The sequence below is a fragment of the Cebidichthys violaceus genome, unplaced genomic scaffold (genome assembly GCF_023349555.1).
Source record: "Cebidichthys violaceus isolate CVI_PGR_0920_01 unplaced genomic scaffold, fCebVio1.0.p SCAF_195, whole genome shotgun sequence".
Taxonomy (NCBI): Eukaryota; Metazoa; Chordata; class Actinopteri; order Perciformes; family Stichaeidae; genus Cebidichthys; species Cebidichthys violaceus.
In genome coordinates this window covers 106,860-128,581 of record NW_027176367.1, presented here as the reverse complement: position 1 = coordinate 128,581, position 21,722 = coordinate 106,860, and the positions used below count along the sequence as shown (strand labels likewise).

The 21,722-nt window shown below is 46.1% G+C and overlaps 3 protein-coding genes across 3 annotated transcripts; 1 reads left to right on the top strand and 2 right to left on the bottom strand.

Annotated features, from left to right (window-relative positions):
- Positions 1–717: 717 nt before the first annotated feature.
- On the bottom strand, positions 718–8,832 carry cdk13 (cyclin dependent kinase 13). The gene is made up of 15 exons (XM_068713979.1): positions 8,154–8,832; positions 6,764–7,906; positions 5,942–6,505; positions 5,703–5,849; positions 5,458–5,597; positions 5,187–5,357; positions 4,909–5,098; positions 4,749–4,805; positions 4,559–4,660; positions 4,390–4,467; positions 3,799–3,915; positions 3,585–3,716; positions 3,307–3,503; positions 2,317–2,817; positions 718–2,230 (listed from the first exon to the last, which is right to left on the bottom strand). Exons 2-15 carry the CDS (start codon positions 7,900–7,902, stop codon positions 1,551–1,553), a joined length of 4,215 nt encoding a protein of 1,404 aa, XP_068570080.1. The 5' UTR covers positions 7,903–7,906; positions 8,154–8,832; the 3' UTR covers positions 718–1,550.
- A 1,055-nt stretch (positions 8,833–9,887) lies between these two features.
- Positions 9,888–15,765, bottom strand: ralaa (v-ral simian leukemia viral oncogene homolog Aa (ras related)). Its single transcript, XM_068713978.1, has 5 exons — positions 15,629–15,765; positions 13,699–13,915; positions 13,379–13,587; positions 13,022–13,196; positions 9,888–12,934 (listed from the first exon to the last, which is right to left on the bottom strand). Exons 2-5 carry the CDS (start codon positions 13,810–13,812, stop codon positions 12,812–12,814), a joined length of 621 nt encoding a protein of 206 aa, XP_068570079.1. The 5' UTR covers positions 13,813–13,915; positions 15,629–15,765; the 3' UTR covers positions 9,888–12,811.
- A 1-nt stretch (position 15,766) lies between these two features.
- med1l (mediator complex subunit 1-like) lies at positions 15,767–21,080 on the top strand. Its single transcript, XM_068713976.1, has 17 exons — positions 15,767–16,067; positions 16,212–16,297; positions 17,364–17,439; positions 17,535–17,589; positions 17,757–17,883; positions 17,961–17,989; positions 18,130–18,201; positions 18,291–18,365; positions 18,635–18,711; positions 18,790–18,852; positions 18,960–19,095; positions 19,214–19,338; positions 19,566–19,687; positions 19,792–19,990; positions 20,088–20,177; positions 20,348–20,450; positions 20,644–21,080. The coding sequence occupies exons 2-17, from the start codon at positions 16,214–16,216 to the stop codon at positions 20,972–20,974; spliced, it is 1,764 nt and encodes a 587-aa protein (XP_068570077.1). The 5' UTR covers positions 15,767–16,067; positions 16,212–16,213; the 3' UTR covers positions 20,975–21,080.
- The last annotated feature ends 642 nt before the right edge of the window (positions 21,081–21,722 follow it).

Sequence of the window (21,722 nt, the reverse complement as noted above, 5' to 3'; positions counted from 1 at the left end):
CTTGTTTGACGAAGGTGAAAAAGGCAAAAAAAAAAAAGAAAAAAAGAAAAAGGTCGACCGACATCCAGAAGAATTCCTATCAAAGTTGGCATTAAGAAGCAGCATTCAGCAGGTCTGGTTTGTGATCTCTGAGAAACTGTTTTCCATTAAGTTCAAAGAATCGAGTTAAAGTGCTTGAAGATGGAGTCCGCTGGGAGCCGTCAGCTGGTGGAACGCTTTCTTTCATCCTGACGGGTGAGCTGCTCTGTATCTGTACTCCAGGTTGCGTAGAAGTTGTCTGAAACGTCATGTGTGCTGCTATCTCCTCAGCCATGTCTCCTCCATTACCCAAAAAAAAAAAAAAAAAAGCCTCAGCAGTGCTAACCTGGCAGTTTCTTTTCTAGCACACTGAGTGCTTTCATGTCACAAATGCAGCCAGGAGGACTATTTGCATTATATTGATTTACTCAAGGAGCTTGTCATTCTATGAGTGCTGTATATAAAACGTGTCAAGACTAAGCTACAGTGAAAAAGTGGCTGCCGGCTCAGGTCTATTGGTTTCGAGTGAGACTTACGACCGAGTGCTGAATGTCAATCTGCCCCACAAAGAACCCTGCAGGTAACGCAGCGCTGACACTGCCATCCAGTGGTGCCGTCTGTGAAGCCAGCGCAGCTCGAAAATATATCTATCACTGTGAGGACGTCGAGAAGAATCTTTTCAGTAATTAAATACAATCATTCATTGATGGCATTTCTTTAATAAACATTTGCCAGAGGAGGAGGAGGAGGAGGAGGAGGGACAAAATCATTTCAGTACAAAAAAAACAAAAAGACATTGTTTATTGACTTGGGTTGTTTTTTCTGTTATGTTCATGATTTTTACAACACCTATTGGCAAAAAAAGGCATGTGGAATTTCAAATGAGAACAGCCTTTCTCCATGAAGTCAGATTATCTGCAGCCGTCCAAGTGCTACCAGTCCGTCTGGAACTAACAGTCCTCATTCCTCAAATAGCTCCCTGCGCCGACACGTACGCTGTCGACCAATCAGCGGGGCCGCCGTCGCCGCTTCAACATAATAAAAAGGAGGACACTACATTACTGCTCGGATTCCTAATTGTGCAGATAAAGCACACCATCAATTTCCTTTCATAGCTAAAATAGTTTCCGCCTACTTCAGTCAGTAGTGCAAAACATTAATACTAGTCTGCCCTGGAGCAATTACAGAAAGGCTAAGGTAGGAGATTTAAAATGTACCCGGCCTGATAAATGTATACACAAAAAAGGTAAAAGTTTAATTTAAAAGACAGCAGAATAGATTACAAAAAAACATAGGAAAATGGTATGAGCGAGAAAAGCTCCTCCGGTGTTATTCGGCTGTCCTCCTGCAACGTTCTCCACATTCCAGACTGAGGAGGGATACAATGCCTGACACAGATTTAAGTTTCTACAAACCGAGTGTGCATCTCCACATCCCTCCGGTCTGGCCTGAGAGGCTTCGGGCTCAAAAACCCCGAGTCCTCTAACCTTTTGTCCATTGTCACAAACTGCCATTTACTAGTTCCAGTCTTTTCAGAAAGGCAGGCCTCGTCCCCTGATTGCTGTCGAGTTCACATGTGGGACGAAGCCGAGGGGTAGTGGCGGAGCCCCCACTTGGGAAGGGGAGCCCCAGGGTTGTCCTGGTGGGGGAGGAGGTCCGCCGTCCTTTCGGGCCAAGGCGTGGTTGTACAGGTGGATAGCGCTGGGGTTAGGCTGTCCCTCCACGGGTAACGGGCTGTGATTGTACTTAAACCGGTGGTCCTGGTCCCCAGTGAACACCATGCTGCTGGGTCCGGTGGCTCCTGCGGGGAAGGGGTCCGGGTGGGCCGGGGCCAGAACGTTTGCAGCAGACGAGGAGCCGGCAGCCGGTCCGTGTCCGCTGAACACTTCCCTCAGAGCGTGAGGCGGCAGGCCCCCGCCTAACATGTGACCCATGTAACCGTCCCCGAACCCTGCCGGGGTGAAGGGCGGCGGAGGCGGATGGATGTAGTCGCCGCCGTATCCGGGCCCCTCTGCGGTGGGGAGAGGTGGGTAGTCTGGCTCTGGGGGTCTCCCTCCATCACCTCCACCTGCGGACGCAATCGGTGGAGCGTGGCCAGTCTTGGGCTCAGGTGGCGGCTGCCGGTAGTCCAGGTCGGCATGTGGAGGCGGCTCTGGAGGCTCGGGTGGTCTCTGGTTTGGGGGCAGGATGGACACGCCCCCTACTTCAGACACTGGAGGACAGAAATTACAACATTGTACTACGTGCTGGAATGTATTTCTACTTGTTGCTGCTGTAATATGAATTTCTCTGGGTTACCTGGAGAGACCGGGCTGGGCTCCGGTGGCTGTTTGACTTCTGGAGGTGGAGGCCCTCCTGGTGCTGCTCCTGGGTTGGTACTCTCCGCTCCTTCTCCACCATCGCTCGCTTCCTGCCTCGGAGCCTGCTGAGCCTGGAGGAGCTGGGCCAGCAGCATCGTCATGGCCGTCTGCGTGGCAGCGGCGGCCTCTCCTTCTGGAATACCCGACGGCGCGGACATGGGGGGCGAAGGAGGCTTGGGCATCGGGGGCGTACGGGGCACGCCTGACGGGGCGGCGGGCTGCGGAGGCTTCGCCGCCGCGGGTTGAGGAGGAGGAGGCGGCTCGGCCGGGTCGGAGGGCGTGAGGGCTTTGGAGAGCTGCTGTAACGTTTCCTGATTCACCTTTGTGCCCATGGACTGGACAAACTGGGCCGTGTTGGCCGAACTCTTGGACTGGCCGAGGAAGTTGAGGAGGACCGCTAGCTGCTCCTGGGTCAACTGGGAGTTCGGACCCTTTGGGTCTGCGAGAAGAGAGAAGGTTCTTAACCTTGGTAACACACATCTGGGATGATATAATCTATGTATTTACGAGCCTTTACTGGAGCTTTCGACTGTAGCTAAGATTCATTAAAAAGCTGTAATCTCAAATGGGTATTAATGCCAAATATCATTCTGCTGAATGTAAAACTGAAAACAAGTTAGACGAGTCATAGGCGTGAATACTACACAGTATTGAAGGAGGCTCCATTCAGTGTGTTGTCTATACACACATCCTCCAAAGAAGATATGGGAAAGAAAGATAAACATCCAAGCTTCATGACCTTTAAAACTGATCGATAAGTACCGAGTAAACTCCAGCTGTGCTCGTTGTGGATGCATTGCATCATCCTCAAATTATGCGTCAGCAGCACAGCACCTCTTCATACGAGTATTTACCGGAGGCTGACAAGCTAATAATAATAATAATAATAATAATAATAAGTAGAAATGCAAACAGCAGTTAATCTCACCCAGCAGCGCAGAAGCGGCCGCATTGGGAGCTTTAACCCCCCCGGCAGCGGGGAAGCCCTGAGGAGTGTTGCTGCGGCTGTCGTCCAGGCCCAGCTCTTTGCGGGGCGCCTTCGGGGCCGCCGCTTCCTCTGGCATCTGCTTCTGCCGCCGCCGTTTCTTACTCCACAGCTCGTGACAGTCCTGCCACAGCGGAAGACTGGAGGGATAGGAAAACCGTTAACATTGTAATCCCGGTGACAAACCGCAGGATGAACGCGCCGCACGGAGTAAGACGTACTCTGGCGGGGGCATCTTGTCCGGGTCCACGTCCTTGAGGAACTCGCTGCCCAGCGCTTGTTCGGCTGTGCAGCGCTTGCTGGGGTCCAGGTTTAACATGTGGTCAAACAGGTCCAGGGCAGACGGAGGGATGCTGGACGACAACAGAGGCATTTCAGTACAACGCACCGCCAGAGGGCCAAATCGTCAATTCGACGTCACACACGTGAACTTACAACGCAAACTCCTCTCGTAACCGTCTCCTGTACTGCTTCTTTGGTTTCATGGTGTTGAAGAAGGGAAGTTTTATTACATCTGGCCAGACAGCAGGACAGGGGCTTCCACATATCCGGCTGAAAGACAGAAATGAACTCGTTTTACCAGAATGTGTGGACCTAGCAGGCTCTTTACACATCTCAAAATGACAACACCCAGAAAACTGGCCCGACTTGTTGCTTTCATTTACATTTGAATATACAAGAGTGTATTTTCTCTCCTCCCTCACGTAAGAACAATTAAAAGAATATTTCACACTGAGCACAGCTCAAGGCAAAAAAAAAAAAAAAAAAGTTTCCCCGGCAGCCTCCACTAGATTAATCACAACCTTCACCTTTCCTCCAACAAGGCCAGTCATAAGACAACCAGTGGCGCCCGCTAAGCAAAACACCTCTTGTGGTTGTGAAGCTTTATGGTTGATTGAGGCCCTCTTCCTGTTTCAGAGAGCTGAAACCCATTTGTCAGTGGGTGCAGTGCTCAGTAGGAGCCAGTCAAGAGCTCAACGCCTGGATCTGAAGTCCAAACATTAATATGATTCAGACTGAACTTACCTGATGAGCTCTAGCTGAGCAAGCTCCTGATTTGCTTGAAAAATTGGTTTCTTCGTGAACAGCTCTCCAAGAATGCATCTGTGAGAGACAAAACGAGATACAACTCATGATAAAACAACACCAGCGGGGCAGATAATCAAGTGACAAACGACACGCAAACAGCTCTTACCCGCAGCTCCACACGTCAATAGCAGGCGTGTAGCGCTCTTCTCCCAGGAGCAGCTCTGGGGGACGGTACCATAGCGTAATCACTTTATTGGTGTACGGACGGCTGACGGGGAGAACAAAAGACAAGTATTGTTAGTATCGTCACGCTCAACAGGTGTGGTGTACATCCACTCAGGACATCGGAGACTCACCTCTCTTCAGAGTTATACAGCCGAGCAAGTCCAAAGTCAGCCAGCTTTATTTGACCTCTGAATAGGAAGGGGGAAAAAAAAACGAATTAATGTGGTCCAGAAAAGAAATGTGTGACTGTGCAATAAAACATGTTGTTTATAGAAAATACTGAGGACTCACTTGTTATTGAGCAGAATATTGGAGCACTTGATGTCTCGGTGCAGAAAGTTCTTCTTGTGGCAGTAGTCGAGGCCCTCCAGCAACTGCCGCATGAACGACTTGATGTGGCTCTCGTTGAAATGCACCAGGCCGGACTCCAGCAAGCCCATCAGGTCGTGGTCCATGTATTCGAAGACGAGATAGAAAGCGCCTGAGATGAGAGAACAAAGAATTAGCCATCAAAACAAAATCCGCATTGTGTGACGGGACCACAGAGCCGTTTAAAAACCATAATGTACCTTTATCATTCTTGAAATCCAGAGCGTCCTCCTTGTCCGTGACGATCTCCTTCATGTTTATGATGCTCTTATGGTTGAGTTGTCGCAGGATCTTAATCTCTCTGATGGCTGTGATTGGGAAGCCCTCCTTTTCGTTGTCCAGCCGAACTTTCTTCAGAGCCACCATTTCAGCTGTGAAACGGGAGAAACGGGAGATCAGCGACCTCAATATAACACTGAGAATGGATCCAGGTTTATAATGTTGATGTGGAGTAACAAAATGAAGACTCACCGGTGTCTTTGTCTTTAGCTTTGTACACCTGACCGTAGGTGCCTTCCCCTGTGATTCCAATAATCTCAAACTTATCCACACAGCGTTTGCCCCAATCTATCTCAGTTTCCTTGATCTCGCCGTATCGAGGCCCACAGATTCTGGAAAACACAAGAAAATACATATTTCAGTGGAAGCGAAAGTGAGCCTACGGCAAACGGCGGCGTAAGAAAAGACCACACGGTACTAAATGCGCCGTGACATACTTAGGTCTTCGGCGAAGAGTTTGGGACTTCTTGTCGTCGGGTGGGCTGCGAGGGGAAGACGTGCCGCCGGGAAGTTCAGGGGGGAGAGGCAAGTCGGAAAGAAGCTGACGGGCTTTTCTCTCCGACTTTTTCTTCCCTGAGAGCAAGCTGATACAGAGATACAGAGAGAACGGAGTAAGTCTTGACAATCAACTATGAATATGAATTCTAGAACAACCGGCACAACGACACACTCGTACCTTTCTCCTTTATTCATGTGCTCAAGAACCGTGAGGGGCAATGGTAGGGATGTTAGAGCGGAGATGAGCGGACCGGTGGCTCGTTCCTTCTCTTTGCTCTGTCCAGCCGCTGGTGCTTTCCTTTTGTCCCGATGCACGGCGTCATCTTTCCCCTTTCCGTCTCTGTCCCTGCCGGTCGGGGGCTCGGCGGTCCTCTTGGCCGACCTGTCGGCGGGGGACTGGGGCAGGCTCGACGTGGGAGTTCTGGGACCTTTCTCCGGCTGCGGCGGAGAGGGGGGGCGGCCCTTTCTGGATGTGTGATTGGGCTTCGGGCTGGGTTGATGAGCGGACGAGGAGCCCTTGGTCGGAGTGGACGTGTTGCTGCAGTTCTTGGCCTTGGCCGCTGCTTCTGCGGCTTTGACCTTTTTCTGCTTGCTGAGTTCGGCAGCAAGACTGGTTTTGAAGGTGAGCGTGCTCGGCGAGAGGCTAGAGGGGCGGCTGCGGGAGCGAGAGTGGCGGTGGCGGCTACGAGAGCGCGAATGCCTTGATGAATATGGACTTCTGCTTCGTGATCTAGCAGATCGCCTGGAAAGAAAATGACATGGACACGTTTATAGATCTTGCACAAGATAGAAAATCTAGTGGATATCTAAATATGAAGACAGAACATATAAAGCAAGTTATATAACACCAATGTCACATGCAGGACAGTCCAGTCAAAGGTTTTTGGAAAGGCAAATATTGACAGAAAACACTAAGAATGAATGTCAAACTAAGCATATTTCTACAAAGGCCTGAACCATGAAATATGAAGCACAGCTTGCTTATTGTGTAAGAACTGACCTGACATCTGGACTTGGGCTCAGGGACTTTCTGTATGGACTCCTGGATCTCCTGCGGTTCCCGTAAGGACTTGAACCGAACTCTCCTTGTTCAAACGGACTGTGTCGGCCATAACTCGGGGACCGGCGCCAGTTTGCTGGGCTCGCTGGAGATCGCTTCCTTTTGTTGCTGGAGTAGGAACTGGGTGACTTGGACACACCGTACGCCCCGTACCCATCTCCATCCCGGCTGTAATATGCGGAGCTGGGAGAGAGTCTTTTGCTCCCGTAAGTTGGACTTCTTCTAGATATCTGCTGGTTATAACCACCAGGGGACTGGTAGCTATATGAATAAGACGTCCCATAGGGACTTTCTGCTTTCAAACCAGGACTTCTCCTGTATGACCTGAGGTCTTCCCGCTCATCCCTGTAGGATTGTGGAGCATCTCTGTATGCAGACGGAGGCTCTTTATCAGATCTGGTTTTACTCTTCGGCCTTTTAGAATCCCGTTTATCTGCAGTTTGCGAGGACTGGGATGAAGATGTCCTTTTACCATTTCTGTCACTGCTCCTTGTAGTGTCTCTGGGGTTCTTAGAGCCACCAAGGCTACCTCCACTCCTGACTTTGGAGGAGTCTCTCTCGCGGCTCTGGCGGTCCTTTCTCCTGCTTGGCAAGTCCTTCTCTGGCTTGCTCCTCTCGGATGGTCCTCGTGTTTGCCCGTCTTTGCACACCGCCTCCCGGTCTCTCGGGCGACTTTTGTCAGGGGAAGCTGGTCCATTACAGTCCCCATCGCTGAGTCGGTCCACTGAGAGCCTGTCAGCAGCGTGGGGGTCAAGTTTAGGAGAGGGGCTGCCAGAAAACCTCTCTGACTGGGAGCTCACGTCATCGTACTCTACCAATGTCCGAAGTTCGGCGTCTTTATCAAAAGTGCCCTTTCGGTCAATGTCGGGGTCTCCCGTTGTACCGGTGGACCACACGTCTCTTCCCTTGGTCTGTCTGCGTTTCTTTCTCCGAGAAGCCGACGACCGCCTCTTCTCCCGGTGTCTGTCTCGCTGAGCAGCACCGCTCCCCGGTTTGCTACGCCTGTCCTGTCTGTTAGCATTCCTCTGAGCAGAGGGGCTCCGTCCGCGACCCTCGCGAAGCACCTCTGAATTAGGCATTTATCTACAAAAATAAAAAACCCCACAAGAGCCACGTTTGAGAATAATATCTGTATATTATATTCTCTACTACAACTATGTTCCTTGTTGTGTCGTGGAACAAAACATTGGGCTTTAGCAGTGTAACGTCGACAGGCTAACAGCAAATTCACAATTAAGACAGCAAGCTAGCAAGCTAACCTAGCTTAATCAAAAGCTTAACATTAGCATTACAAAGCTAGCTCGTATCAGATTCAAGAAAAGTGAGTTACCCCCGATGGTAGTTATTTCATGACACTTGGTGCCTGTAGATTCCGTCACATACAGTCCACAATATGCCGTTTAGTTATAGAGCCAGTTGGTACTGAAATCTATTAGTTTCGCTAGCTAATGCTAGTCGGTTTAGCCAGCTAGCTTCCAATAGCTAACTGTGTCCAAGCTAGACAGTCGCATTCCATTTCATGGTCAAAGCACAAGGCCCAAAGCCCCTCTAAATTTAAAATCCAGTTCTTCTGTAATGTTGCAGCTCATGCAAGCATGTAAATCCATTAACCAGATGTGGTTAAAATCGAAGTAAAACAACTCCGTGTCCCCTCCACAAACTTCAGCTCGCCTTCCATCACACTCCAGTGTGCAACAAGGAAGTGAATAGCACGCGAGTTGGCTGGGTAGCCGCCGCTAGCCAGCTAGCACATTAGCCAGCTAGCTTTCTTTTCTCCTTGCGTGTGGAGTTCAATGCAACTCAGTCAAGATGCAATATAACAATGCTAGTAAAAAGAAACACCGCCTGCTTCCACGTATCTCGCCGGGCCGTTGCTCTCTCTCACCGCCGCATGGTCCCAACAAGTAGCAGACGTGTTTCCGGGCTAAAATGGCTCCACTATTCCTTGAATTTATTTCAAGAAATACTGTAACTTTGTTCGCAATGTGGCTAGCGGTACACTTCGCCAGGGCCCGAGACAGCTTTCAAACTACAGGCCTTGTGCGTCGGTGTGAACCAATGATACCCGTATGCGTAATCCCGATAAGCGGTTACGTCACCGCCAAGGGAAACCCCTACTTTCAAAACTTATAGCTTTATTAAAAAAAATAAACATTTCCAAATCAATGCATCAATTTACACACAGAGGTAGAGTATTGTTTTATCTTATTTCATGAACCACATGCGCGATCATTGGAAAACTTGCTTTATTTGAGGAAATATTTTTATTCTCTCTTAAACATTAAATGCCAGATAAAATACTTGTGCAAATATTAACAAAACAGGTGAAAACGAACGACTTATGTGCATCTGCTACAATATTATAGTCTTTAACTAAAGTGACATTGATATTTATTAATTCATTATTAAAAGTATTACTGGTATTGCAAAAAGAAAAATATACTAAAATACTGAGACTATTCAGACATCTCCCCTATTTCCCATTTATTTGCCTTAAGCAATTTTACACCTGTTTTTAGAAACTAATATATTCCCTCATTATCTGGATATGTTTATTTGAAATGTGGGCACGTTACCAATTTGTACCGACTTGACTTTGATTAAAATGTGTTGCCAGTAGTCTGCATTGTGCTCTAAATGCTATTTCTAAGTTCCACTGTTACGAAACATCAAAGGCCCACACCAACTGTTACACACGTCTGCACTAGAACTAGTGAATCAATTACTTCCCTTTGCCCGCCTCCATGACCTTGTGCTGCATATTTTCAAGGACCATATGGTCCGTTCAGTTGTGCCAAAGAATCAGTGTGATGGTGTAAACACGGAGATATGGGCTGAGCCCAAGCTGTCCGCGATTGCACGTGATGTACATTCAATTACAGTAAAAAAGTAATTCACAGTAACTAATGGTATAAAAATCTTTAAATTCACCTTCATCTGATCGATAGAAAAGGTCGGGTTCTGCAGGTTCACAGAAATATGAGTCCCAAAGGAACCCTCTGCTCACTGTAACAACTCAAGTCACAAATCTGCACACAAAGAATATCGGAATACATTTGGAAAATGATATTAGTAATATCCACTTTATTTGCCATTTTCAAGTAACTCACACACAAAAAAAAAAGAAATTGAAATGTAAGCTTCACCTCTTACATTCACAAACAGGCTACATCAGTGGTTATGTTCAAAATAAGTAAACATGAAGGAGACATTGAATCGATGGCATACATACATACAACCATCCAATCAAAAGACAGATATCTACTCTTTAGGGTTTTTATATATATATATAAAAAGGCAAAACAAGATATTCAAATACCCCGCAGGACAGTTTGCTCATAGCTTTCACACAAATATCTGTTTTCGTCTCGCCAATTGAAAACATGTCGGCCATATTAACACGGAGACGCAGAAAATGGATGAACGTTTGCTTTTTAAAAAGCACTGAAACGAGAGTTCGACTGCTGTAAGCGTGTGTTATGAGTAAACGAGCACTATGGTGGCAGCGGTTCATGTCACGGTAAGCTGAGGAGCGCCTCGACACACTGGGATTCTCACTCTGTGTGTCCGTTTCTGCGCCTGTCACTTTAACTTCTCGGGTGCGTTTGAATCACGGCGTGGTGTACTTCAGGTTAGCCCTTAAAACATATTAACTCTAATCACCTTCTAAACATTCGGATGCCTTTAAAAACATATCTGTAAAACTCTTAAATCTCTCTCTACTGTGTGCTTTTCAGTTTACACGGAATACCACGGACATTCTTTTGCATTATTCTCTTTAAAAGTACAATTAATACAATGAAATGTATGACAAACAAAGCCTGTAATCAAAGCCAGGAGATATTTAGTGTTAAAGTCTTAACTCAGAGAATCAATGAGACGCTGTTCAGTGTTTTTTTTTAAATATAAAAGCAGCTGTTCTGTGGTCAGATCTCAAAGCTGAAACGCTCCTAGTGCAACTTGCTGACACTGGTTTGAATAGTCTCCAAGCTTCATATTCTCTTCCTCTTTGCAAATACAACATTTTTTGCATAGACTCCAGTGTCGGGCATCCTATTGGTTTGAGGAAATCCTCTTTATGTAAATGAACACATCTACTCTTTAAACTGGATCAGAGTGAGTGTGTGTGTGTGTGTGTGTGTGTGTGTGTGTGTGTGTGTGTGGGGGGGGGTGTGTGTGGGGGTGTGTGTGTGTGGGGGGGTGTCACACTTTGACAACAAAAATAAGTTATTTTAAATAAGTTAAAAGACAAGAAGTGGCTCAGTCATGAAGGGAAACTACTGAGATCGGAGGGGCAGACGTCACAGTGCGTTTTGGTCAAGCAGAGCGTTCTCATTGTGTTTTTTTTTTTTTTTAAACGCTGCTTTAATCCTCACTTGCCTGTAAATTGACTACGACACGAGGAGCACGAGGAGACGAACAGCTGTTTCATTAAGACGTCGAACGGTGGGGACAAAAAGGTAAACAAAGTAGAATGTCAATGGCCTTTAAGCTCTGCACATCACTGGCAGGCTAAGATTACTGGCAAACAGGAGGGGTATAAAGGGGGGGGTTCACATTCACAATGGACAGAGAGGCAACAGTGATGCACTGTACATGAATTACTAAACCTCGCATTTCATTCCCAGGCCGTTCACCATTACAGTTCCTCAACCACTTTGACAAAGATAGAGTTCAGAGTTCACACAAACAGTGCAGAGCTTCCTGTCTAGGCTCACTATATATATATCAAGGTGTCGTTCACTTCCAGTGGCAAGTGGGCACTTGTTTGTACTAGCTAGCATACTTCTTTGGTGTATGAGAGCAACTGTTTTTGGACTTCTATCGAGCCTGCATTCATTTTTTCACATTGTATGCCTTCAAATTCATCGACCCATTAATTAATTCACACTTAATTCCTTATTAAGAAATACATTTAAGTAAAAGAAAAGGGGACTACACGGTTGGCGATTAAAAAAAAAAAATCGGAGCCAGGAAAAGTTAAATTGGCAAAATCAATCTTTACACGACTATAAGCAATTGATTTAACTCCATGTGTTTTAAAAACAGCAGGTAAAGGATGTAGTGTTACGGAATCGCCTTTTATCAGGAGCACCAGGGATTCCTTTATCGCAGGAAGAAGAAGGAAAAAAAAAAAAAAAAAAGGCAATGAAAGTCGTCGGCCAAGCGAGGTAAAAACTTCTGAAATGTTCTAATTGAAAAAAGTTCAAGTGTTGCAAAAATCCCTCACAGATTTAGATTTAACGAGCAATGTTTGTGCATTTGAGAGGACTCAACAAAGTGACGCGTAGGGAGTAGAAAAAAGGAAACACTAGTGCGCTTATATCTTAAACTAGTTGATATGATAAGAGAACAAGGAAAGGAAGAGACAAGTTTGACTTCTTGAGAAGACATACGTGTTCAGAACCTCACCACCTCGAAGAACTGAGGCGCAAAACAACAAACGGTTAACGGCATCAAACGTCGGCTCTTAATGACGAACTTTCCATTAAAATGCTTCATAGATTCACCGGTGCAAACTACCTTTCCTTGGTGGCACTTGATGAGTTCTGGGTTGACACTACACCGAGTCTGTTCACTTACATTTCCTACCCCAACTTAAACCTCGTCTCTGACGCTCTCATTCTTATCGAATATATCGAATATATTATACGCATCAAACTTTACAATGAAAGGTTTGGTAACATTTGGGGGCTTAGCCTCTTGTCAAGCTTAGACCTAAAATCAAACACCATCCAGTTATTACACTCTGTGATGTGGTCAGAGTAAAAGAGAGAGAGAGAGTACATAAAGTATTTGGAGTGTCAGCACATCAAAAGTTAGAGCTATAAGTGGTGCATGGGGTGCCACCTTACTATTCCCCGACACACGGGTCAGACGTCCTGGTAGCCAGGAACGGAAAGTCATGGTCAGGTATGGGCACAAAATAAATGCAAAAGTCTGAGAAATGTATATGTACACCAGCAGCTAGCCTGCTCTCTTTCACCACTATAAAATACAGCATCGCTCTCGAATTCTCTTGGCCAAACTTTTACTTTTCTTCTTCCCGTTCTTCTCTTTGCTGTCCTCCATTTTCCTCGCCCGGATCTCTCTCATCAGGTCAAAGAACACCTGTTAAAAAACACACAAGAAGTACAGGTTCACGTCTCCCCGTTCGCTAGATATCGACGGCGTAAACGTGCGCTGGTCGGAACGCACCTTGTCGACGTTGGCGCGGGTTTTGGCGGAAGTCTCCACATAGCAGACGCCCCACTGCTCAGCGCGGGCCTTCGCCTCGTCCGCGCTGACCTGCCGTCGGTCGTCCAAATCAGACTTGTTGCCGACTAAGAGAAAGGGCACATTCTCGTCCTCCTTCACTCGCAGAATCTGCTCTCTGCAACAGCAAAAGCAAAACGTCATTCAGCCATGAATTATGGAAATAAAAACACTACTAATGATGTTCCAAAAATGTCCAAAAACAACAAAAAGGTTGTTTCTGTATTTCCGCAGGAGATGCATAATGGTCGCCGTCGTTACATTCTAATGGATGCCAGACATTGTATATGCTACTGGAACCTGAAGTCAACTGTTGCTGCGAATGATTCCAGTTCTGTGATGGAGAACACACAGAGGAAGCCCTCGCCGCTGCGGAAGTAGTTATCTCGGATGGCCGCGTAGTCCTCTTGTCCAGCCGTGTCCAGGATGTCGATCTGCACCTCCTCTCCGTCCAGCACCACTTTCTTCCTGTAGCTGTCTGCTTTGGTGGGCTCATAGTCTTCAACAAACTAACAGGGAGAGAAAAAAAAACAACAACAACATTCACAACTGGGGTCGATTTGGTCTTTGCTACTTCGACATGTGGAGTTTCTGTGGCTGTTGTGGTGCAAGTTGCTCACCTCGTCGTACATGAACTGGAGCGTGAGGGCCGACTTCCCCACCCCTCCGCTGCCCACCATGATCACTTTGTGAAGGGCTAGAGAGTTCTGCCCTTTTGGCTTAGCAGCTGCCATGGCTCCGTGTGCCGAGAGGTGTGAAAAAGGTAGACGGTTCAAGGTGAAGGGAGGGGATTGTGAAATGAAGGCCGTAAAAAATCCAGCTGCCGAATGATAATTCCTGGGGAGAGAAAAAAAAGAACTCCTCAGATGTTTCATCATCGTTTACGAGGCTCTACATTCCATTCCTGCAGTTTGATGGCGAAGTCATCGCTGTGTCTCGCGGCGATAAAACAAAACCAGGAGAAACTGCCATTACACTGGGAATGTTACATTAGTGCAGGGGATTGTTCTCTGTTCCTGGTTAAGACTGAGATGAAATGTGATAATGAGCAGCGGCACTAGACTGATGTCTTTAAAAAAAACAACTAAAAAAAAACTGCTGTATAATCTGTGCTTTTAATTATCGCTCCTTCCTGCAGCTGTGTTCCTGCAGAAAGATGATACGAGTTTGAGTGGACACTGTTCCTTTACTTCAGAGAAAGAAGAAAAAAAGAGTCATAGAAATAGATTTCATTACAGGAAGAAACGATATACACACACACACACACACACACACACACACACACACACACACACACACACACACAATATGCAGATATTATGTGGAAGAAGATAGCTGCATTAAGTTAATTCATATAGATCAGCAAAAATAAGAAGCTGCCCTGTGAATGCAATGCTCCTTTACAGCCAGCGTTCACTTGCTGGATGCCAGAAACCACCACACACTGATGAAATATGGATAAGTAGACTTAACTACTATACATCATGACAAACAGTAGGCAAATTCCACTAACCCAAGAGGACCCTGTGAAAGCCATTTAGCAAAAAGAAATGTAATTTTTAATAACATCTGGCAGCAGTTTTCCAAACTCTTGACAGGACTGGATGGAAGCTGACATATGCCAAAGCCATTTAGTGGTCAGCTCCGCCTTACTGGACAGTCCAAGAGGAGTATGGGAAAGCCATGAAGTGTGTGTTAATGCTCTTTCCCTATCACAGGTCCACACAGACCTCTCCGGGGATCAGGGCTAGAGATGGGAGTGCAGCCAGCAGGTCATTATACAAATTAACAAAAGGGGTGTACGCACTAAAAGTCAATATTACGATTTAGTGCGCGAGGAAATGTCCTTTTACTTTAACCGTTTATATCCACTCACTATGCCATAGTAAGGGAATATATCTCTTAAACAGCATGTAGTCTGTTGACTCACATCCGGCCATGTTTAGCATTTTAAGTAACCTTAAACAAGTGAGTAACTGTGTATAAGCGGATCACGAAATAGGCTCAATAACGGTAATTACACAGGCACGTCATCGGCACAATAACATCATCTGTACTTTTAGCTGAGCAAGCGACAATGTCACCTTATTATTACACCAACAGACGACTGGAATCACGAGTAGCAACACGCAAATACTCTTCTAATCACGTCAACTTATTAGCAAGTTAGCTGGTGTCCAACTGCAGGTAGTAGCGATGTGGCTAACAAGCTAACTAACCAACCCCCCCCAAAAGCTGGTTAACGACACCTGGACGTTAATTAACATGTGAGGGAGATCACCGTGAAGGGGAGCAGATAACGGATAACGCATTAAAAACACACACACACACACACACACACACACACACACACATCCTTTAAAATCGGTTATCCAGCAACAGATGTTCGGTCGATTCTCGCGAGCCACAGCTAAAAAAAAAAAAAAAAAAAAGGCTAGCAAGCGATAACGAGCAGCTAATCACAACTAAATGATGCAACATAAAAAATAAAAAAAGAGAGAGCAAACGTGACGTTACATAAGCAGCGTTAATGTGAATATCATCACCTACCGGTGTAATAGACGGTTGTTCACCTTGGTATACGTCGTTTGAATTACGGTGGCAGTATGAGGAGACTGAGCTAGCTGCTTGTTAGCTCATGGCTAGCTCCCTATAGCTAACTCCAGAGACTGAGCAGCGGACTGACTGCACGTCCTGTGGGCTTGGCTCCGTCTGACAACGCCCGCCTGCATGAGAGACAACCAGAAAACACTCTGCTTGAATGTAACATGCATTTATCACCAGTAAAAGCATCGCCCAGCAGTTTTTTTTAAATAATGATGGAATTCCTGAATCAGTTTGCATCGTGGTTGAACATTAAACACAGATTTAGGGCAGTGGATTGAACATTGCAAGACAATTGATTAATTGGATAATCCGCATAACTGTTGGCACGTTTGCTCAGGTGGAGACTATTGCCAAGTCAGCAAGAGTGACTCTCAGGAGCAAGGTAATGTTGGTGTTAAACAAAGAACGTCATCAAAATCCAACTGTAGGCTGCTTTAGGATGGAAGAAAAGCTTAATTGCAAATGTAAGAGTGTGGATGTTGTAGCTTTAACGACTGTTGTTTTCCTCCTTTTTGTATTGCTTTAGTCATGGAGTCCAGAATCTCCAGGCTGCACTTGAAATTTGCAGAGAAAACATGGAATGAAACCTTTCAGCTTGTCCGACGATGCATGGTAAAACCCACATGAACACTTCCTCTGTTTCCACCCAGCATGTTAGTTTCAAATCCCCCTGTTTTGTAAATGCCACAGTGCAATTCCAACCCCACATCACAACAAACCCCTCGGGTTACTTGAAGGTGTGTCCTTATAGTAGTTCTATGCAGAGAAATGCTGAAATGAAAGTCATTAGACTTGTTACTGGATCTTAATACGACGCTGTGCAGCACATCAGGAACTGGTGTGGTAATGCACTGGGAATGAGATCATCTAACCCGCAACACACACTGTCTTTGTTGTCGGGTCAGTTTGTGCATTGACGGTATCTTGGATTCACTTCAACCACATGGCATATAGTATGAGTAGAGAGCCTCTTTGAAACAAAAACAAAGTTTGTTGGTTTTTTTTTTTAGGTTGCCTTCTGGCCATGGCCATGTTTTGGCAAGACAATCACCATTTGTTCTTTTTTCAAGATGCTCCTCTTGCAGATGTACATGATCAGGCTACAAGATTAGGGCCCAACACGCAAAGCCTCACAGATTCTAATGTCTTACTCTTTTCCACTCAACAACATGTCGTGTGTGTTTAGCACTGCGATAATAACGTGTGTGCTTGAGGCTGTGAGAGGGCGTGTTCGTTTTCTTTAGATTTGTCACGGGTGGAGCGGCGGAATAGATAATACTTTTTGGATTTAATGCAAAGCGGAGCTTGGCAGCGGTCAGTCTCTGGAGTCTCGTAAAGAAACGTGATTAGTTGGTGGTCTGAAGTGATGTGTGGTCCGAGGGGGATAAGGTAGCTGGGGCTGGTCATGCAGTTTCCTGCCAGCAGTGATGCTGATTAGGACTTTTTTTATAGGAAAAGGCTTCTCAGAAAAAAAAAAACAAAGCACTGGCAATGCAGAACATATTTTCGCATATCTGCAGCCTCCCTGGTTTTCAAAAAACACATGGATCCCGAAGTGCAAACAACCAAATGGTGTCATGGGATGGGCTGGCAGGACCGAAGACTGTTTGCACAAGGAGCACTTTGCCACACAACCGGTCCATTGTTTTTTTTGCTTTGTCCCTTTGTCTCCCCATAGGACAAACCCAAAGATGAATCCAAACCCTGTAAGCCGCTGGTTCGATCACTGGAACGGCTCCAGGAAGTGTTTCATGGTAAACGCACAGCATACCAATGATTCACTATGTATTAGTATTAGTAGTATTAGTGCATGTATGTCGCTTAACGTGTTGCTCTCTGTTTGTTTCAGTGTCCTCCATGAACACCATGAGGTCCCGTCTGGAGGTGATTGCCAAACAACAAAGGTAGAGAGTTGATATTTGACTTCAAAAGCCTTTCAAGATCTTTTTTTTTGTATTGCTCTAATGTTTCTTTTAATCAACAAGATCCTCATTATAGAGCTTCTTTTTCGCTTGTAATATAATGTGGTGGCACAGACTTTCCTCCCACGTCCCCTCTCCGTCCTCCCTAGAATGGGCTTTCACATTACTGAGGCCACATGCTACCTGACAGCGGATCTGTTCTACCTGGAGGTGGTGTTGCTGCCGAGCGGCGGGGTGGAGGAGGTGAAGGTGGCCCCTCATGGAGGATCCCCTGCTGTAAGTGGACTACGTTGCCGTTCGCGCCGCTCTCCTTTTTGCGCTCTGCGTGACGATAAAATGAAATTGTCTTGCAGCCCAGCGAGTCCTTCCTCCAGCTGCTGAGGTAAGCGTTTGAGCGATGATAAATTTCAAACGTTGTCGCTTTTGCTTGCCAGATGAAGAGGGCCGTGCTATTTAAATGGTTACATAAAGATAAATAGTTGTACATGCTGATACTACTGTTTTTTTATTTTTATGGCGCAGGGCAAAACATTTTGCTGAGTTCTCCATGAAGTTGGCGGGCCTCTTCACCCAGTACAACATCCCCGGAGACAAGTATGCCTGCTCTCCAAACGTATGATTTCACCTTCAGACCTGTGGGCCTCACGCACTCAGTTCACTATTTGTGTTTCATTATGTTTCAGTGAAATTAAATTGAAATTATTTGCATCTATGCAATTTCTCGGGAAAGACTTGGAGCAAATATCCCAACTGCCAAGGTAAGCGACATAAAAACATCGATTTGTGATATTAGACTCCAGCTTGTCAAATATGAGGACTTGCTGCTTGTTTTTTTTTTATCATATGATAATAAATTAAAGATATAAGCTTTTGACTGCTATTGATGAAAATGGTAATTTTAGGACATCACTTTGAGGCTTTTGTCGCTACTTTTTGAAGTTGAATCTTCAGATTAATAATCAAAATAATTATTTGTAGCAACTCTAACGGAATCAGCGCAGATTTTGATTTATTTATTTGTTTTCAGCGTGCCGAAGGACTCAGACCCCCAAATGGACATGATCAACAATGGCAGGATTGGGTGTCTGATAGCTGGAAAAGAAGGTCCATAGCAAGAAGAAGCAAAAACATAAATTATGCATGCATCTTTTTCTTCAGTTAATATTTAATTCATGACTTTAGATACCCCCCTGACGATCCAGTTCCATACCACCCCGACTGATGGAATGAAGAGCTCAGATATACGTAAGATGTCAAAGCTCCCGTCATTTATTTTATGAACCTGTTAACGTTTGAAGGCATGAGGCTTTAAAGGACCTCAACGTTTGTACCTTTTCCCTTTTTTTAAAAAGCTCTTCTTTCTGAAGAAGTGACCGCTACAGAGGCGCTGGTCCACGCCGCCCAGGTGACCGTGGGTGTCAGCGATGCGACTCACGAGCTTCAGATGGCGTCGGTGCTCCCACAGCCTCCACAGCTGGATCCCCACGGGTGACATGTTGCTGTTTAGTCTCTTACGCAACAGGATACTTTCATTTTTTGCATCCCACAGTGAATGTGAATGTCATTCGCGGCGGTGTTGATGTGGTGAAATTGTGTCGTGCGGCAGTCTTCCCGTGTTCCTGCCGTCGACTGAGGCGCCGTATGAGACGCTTCCTGCCTGCTTCCTCCTCAAACTGCAGCCGGCAGTACCAATGATGTTGTCTTTTGTAAACAAGCTCAGCCAAATTACAGGTCAGTGTAAATATTACACTTTGTGCAAATCACTTCTCAAACTTTCTCTTCTCTTTATTTGTTTTCTTTGCCTGCTTTCATTTGCCAGAAGTCCTGAAATGTTCTAATCTTCATTCATCCATGTAAAGCACTTCATAAATTAAGTTTGTTGTTATTATTTGAAGGAATGGCCCGCAAGCATCATCCCCTCTCATGCTCTGTTGTTCCTCCTCTGTGATATTTCCTAGCTGTGGCCATACCAGATGTTGACCTGCAGTGGGCACCCTTACCCAAGCTTCTGACGAGACGCTCACCGAGTTCAAACAGCCCTGGGGAGATACCAGATGAGCGGGATACTATTTTCACAGTGGTATGTATGTATGATCGACACGCAGAAAGGTACCTGCGCTCTCTGCAAGCTCAATAATTCAAGCTTTAGGCGTACTGTGTGAAATCAATAGTTTTCCCGTGCAGCCTCTTCCTGGCGGTGCGATGCACCGTTACGTCTTCCCCGGAGCCTCATGGGAGGTGCCTTCCCAGAGAGCGACTGTGGCGGACAGCATTCCCTTCACCCACCCGGCCCACGTCCCGGCCCTGCTGGAGCTGCTCCGGCACCAGTGTGCCATCAACGCGCTGCTGAGGAGCTGTATCGCTCCCCAGTGTGACGGAGCAGGTATGGAGACGTGTTTTTAAAATCATGCAATCGGTACAAAGTTGGCAGGAAAAAGGTGACGTGACGGTGTGTTGATGGATTCTGCCACCGTGTTTAGTTTGTGACCTGCACTTCGAAGTCCTTCCGGAGTCTGAGACCAGCTTTTCCGTGACCTTCCACCGACCTGACATGGACTCGCTCGCAGTCTGTGAGCATTTCAGAATCTACAACAAAGGCCTTTATTTATTTATTGGGATTTTTTTATCCTTTTTGGCCCCTAGTGTTTTATAATTTCAAGATAAATGCAAATAATGACATAGAAAACGGACTTGTGTGACTTATTGGTGCTTTCTTCTTCTTCTCGTTTTCTCTCCACAGTGCTGGTGAACGTATGCGATTGTAATCAGATTACCTGCACTTTGTTTGGACTAGGATTAGGGGATCCCTCTTTAGATGAATACCTTTCCACTGTCATGAAGAGGTATGGCTTCACAACTTGTGTTTAGTCCTTTTTTATTTATAGTGAAAGAGGATGATGGCTCCAGGCCTTCATCATGGGGTCTGATTGAGATTATGATTTAAAGTAGACTGACTTAAACACAAGAGGAGTAGTTCAGAACTGTACCAGTCTTTGCGTTCTGGCCCCAGCCTGATCTCTCCCCACACTGTCTCAGGTTCATGTCCGTTCCCGTGACCTTGAAGACGTTGTACAGCAAGCTGGAGGAGACCGCCTCCGCTCCGCTTTCCCCCAGCCGGCCGGTCACCACAGAGGCCGAAAATGACCACTCGGCTCCCTCGAGCGCCACCGTGACCGACACCAACGGCGCCTCGACCGCGTTCTCCCAGAGCGCAGCTGTGCCAGAGGACGCCGTCGGTGCCTCTGCTTCGGCCTGCTGCGCCGCGCCTGCAGACAGCTCTGAGCTCCTTCCTGAAATAAACACAAGTCCTGCCGTCAAGCCTTACTCGTTCGCTGCCGTGGATGTTTTCACTCTGGATGACCAATAGCGGCCAACTGTCAGAGGCAATCTGAAACTGTATGAGTGTTCACATGTGATGGACCAAATTTAAGCCTCTGTTAAAATTAGTAATTATTTTTGAATTGAATAAATGTTTTGGTAAAGGAAAAAGTGTCTTCACACATAACATCGCGAGTGACCACGAAACACGCGCAACTTCATTTTCTGTCGGCTGGAGATGTTGTGTAGCTGCAGCAGTTTTGTTGATTCAGTGAACATCCACCTCCTGCAGGAAGCTTGAAGCGCTTCTTACGATGCATTCCAGCGTGGTAGAGATTGCTGCCTGTAAAGGTTTTGAGGTTTTGGCGTTTTGACTTCTCTCAAACAGCCAAGAGAAGTTGATTGGAGCCATGTGAGCCAATCAAACACAGTTAAAGTGCATTCTCGATGGCTCGTAAGAGTAAAGCATAGAGATCAACATGTCGAAATAAGAAGTGGCTCCGCTGGATGCATAAATAATATCAAGGGTCAGGCTCGATTGTGATCAGGATGAAAATATTACACACCACACTTGAAGTGTAGGATAAACTACCTTTTGTGGGAATGAAACTCAGTTGGAAATATCTTACTTTTGCTGGGTGCCAGCCAGTACAGCTACCAATATAGAAATACCCCACACCATCATGTTTTACCATGTAATGCAGAGAAGCAAAACATGCTTCATAAAGCTCCATACTGCAAAAAATCGAGCTTGTCCTGGACATTAAGAGAGCGAGCTTCAAGCTTGAACTATGACC

Coding starts and splice junctions, on each gene's coding strand:
- cdk13 (XM_068713979.1), bottom strand. CDS start 7,902: ATGCCTAATTCAGAGGTGCTTCGCGAGGGTCGCGGACGGAGCCCCTCT. Junction 5,850..5,941: donor CACATGAATAAAGGAGAAAG/GTACGAGTGTGT, acceptor TCTCTGTATCAG/CTTGCTCTCAGGGAAGAAAA. Junction 3,916..4,389: donor GCTCAGCTAGAGCTCATCAG/GTAAGTTCAGTC, acceptor TCTGTCTTTCAG/CCGGATATGTGGAAGCCCCT.
- ralaa (XM_068713978.1), bottom strand. CDS start 13,812: ATGGCAGCTGCTAAGCCAAAAGGGCAGAACTCTCTAGCCCTTCACAAA. Junction 13,588..13,698: donor TCCAGTTCATGTACGACGAG/GTGAGCAACTTG, acceptor TCTCCCTGTTAG/TTTGTTGAAGACTATGAGCC. Junction 12,935..13,021: donor CCCGCGCCAACGTCGACAAG/GTGCGTTCCGAC, acceptor GTTTTTTAACAG/GTGTTCTTTGACCTGATGAG.
- med1l (XM_068713976.1), top strand. CDS start 16,214: ATGGAGTCCAGAATCTCCAGGCTGCACTTGAAATTTGCAGAGAAAACA. Junction 18,853..18,959: donor AATGAAGAGCTCAGATATAC/GTAAGATGTCAA, acceptor TTTTTTAAAAAG/CTCTTCTTTCTGAAGAAGTG. Junction 19,688..19,791: donor GGGATACTATTTTCACAGTG/GTATGTATGTAT, acceptor TTTCCCGTGCAG/CCTCTTCCTGGCGGTGCGAT.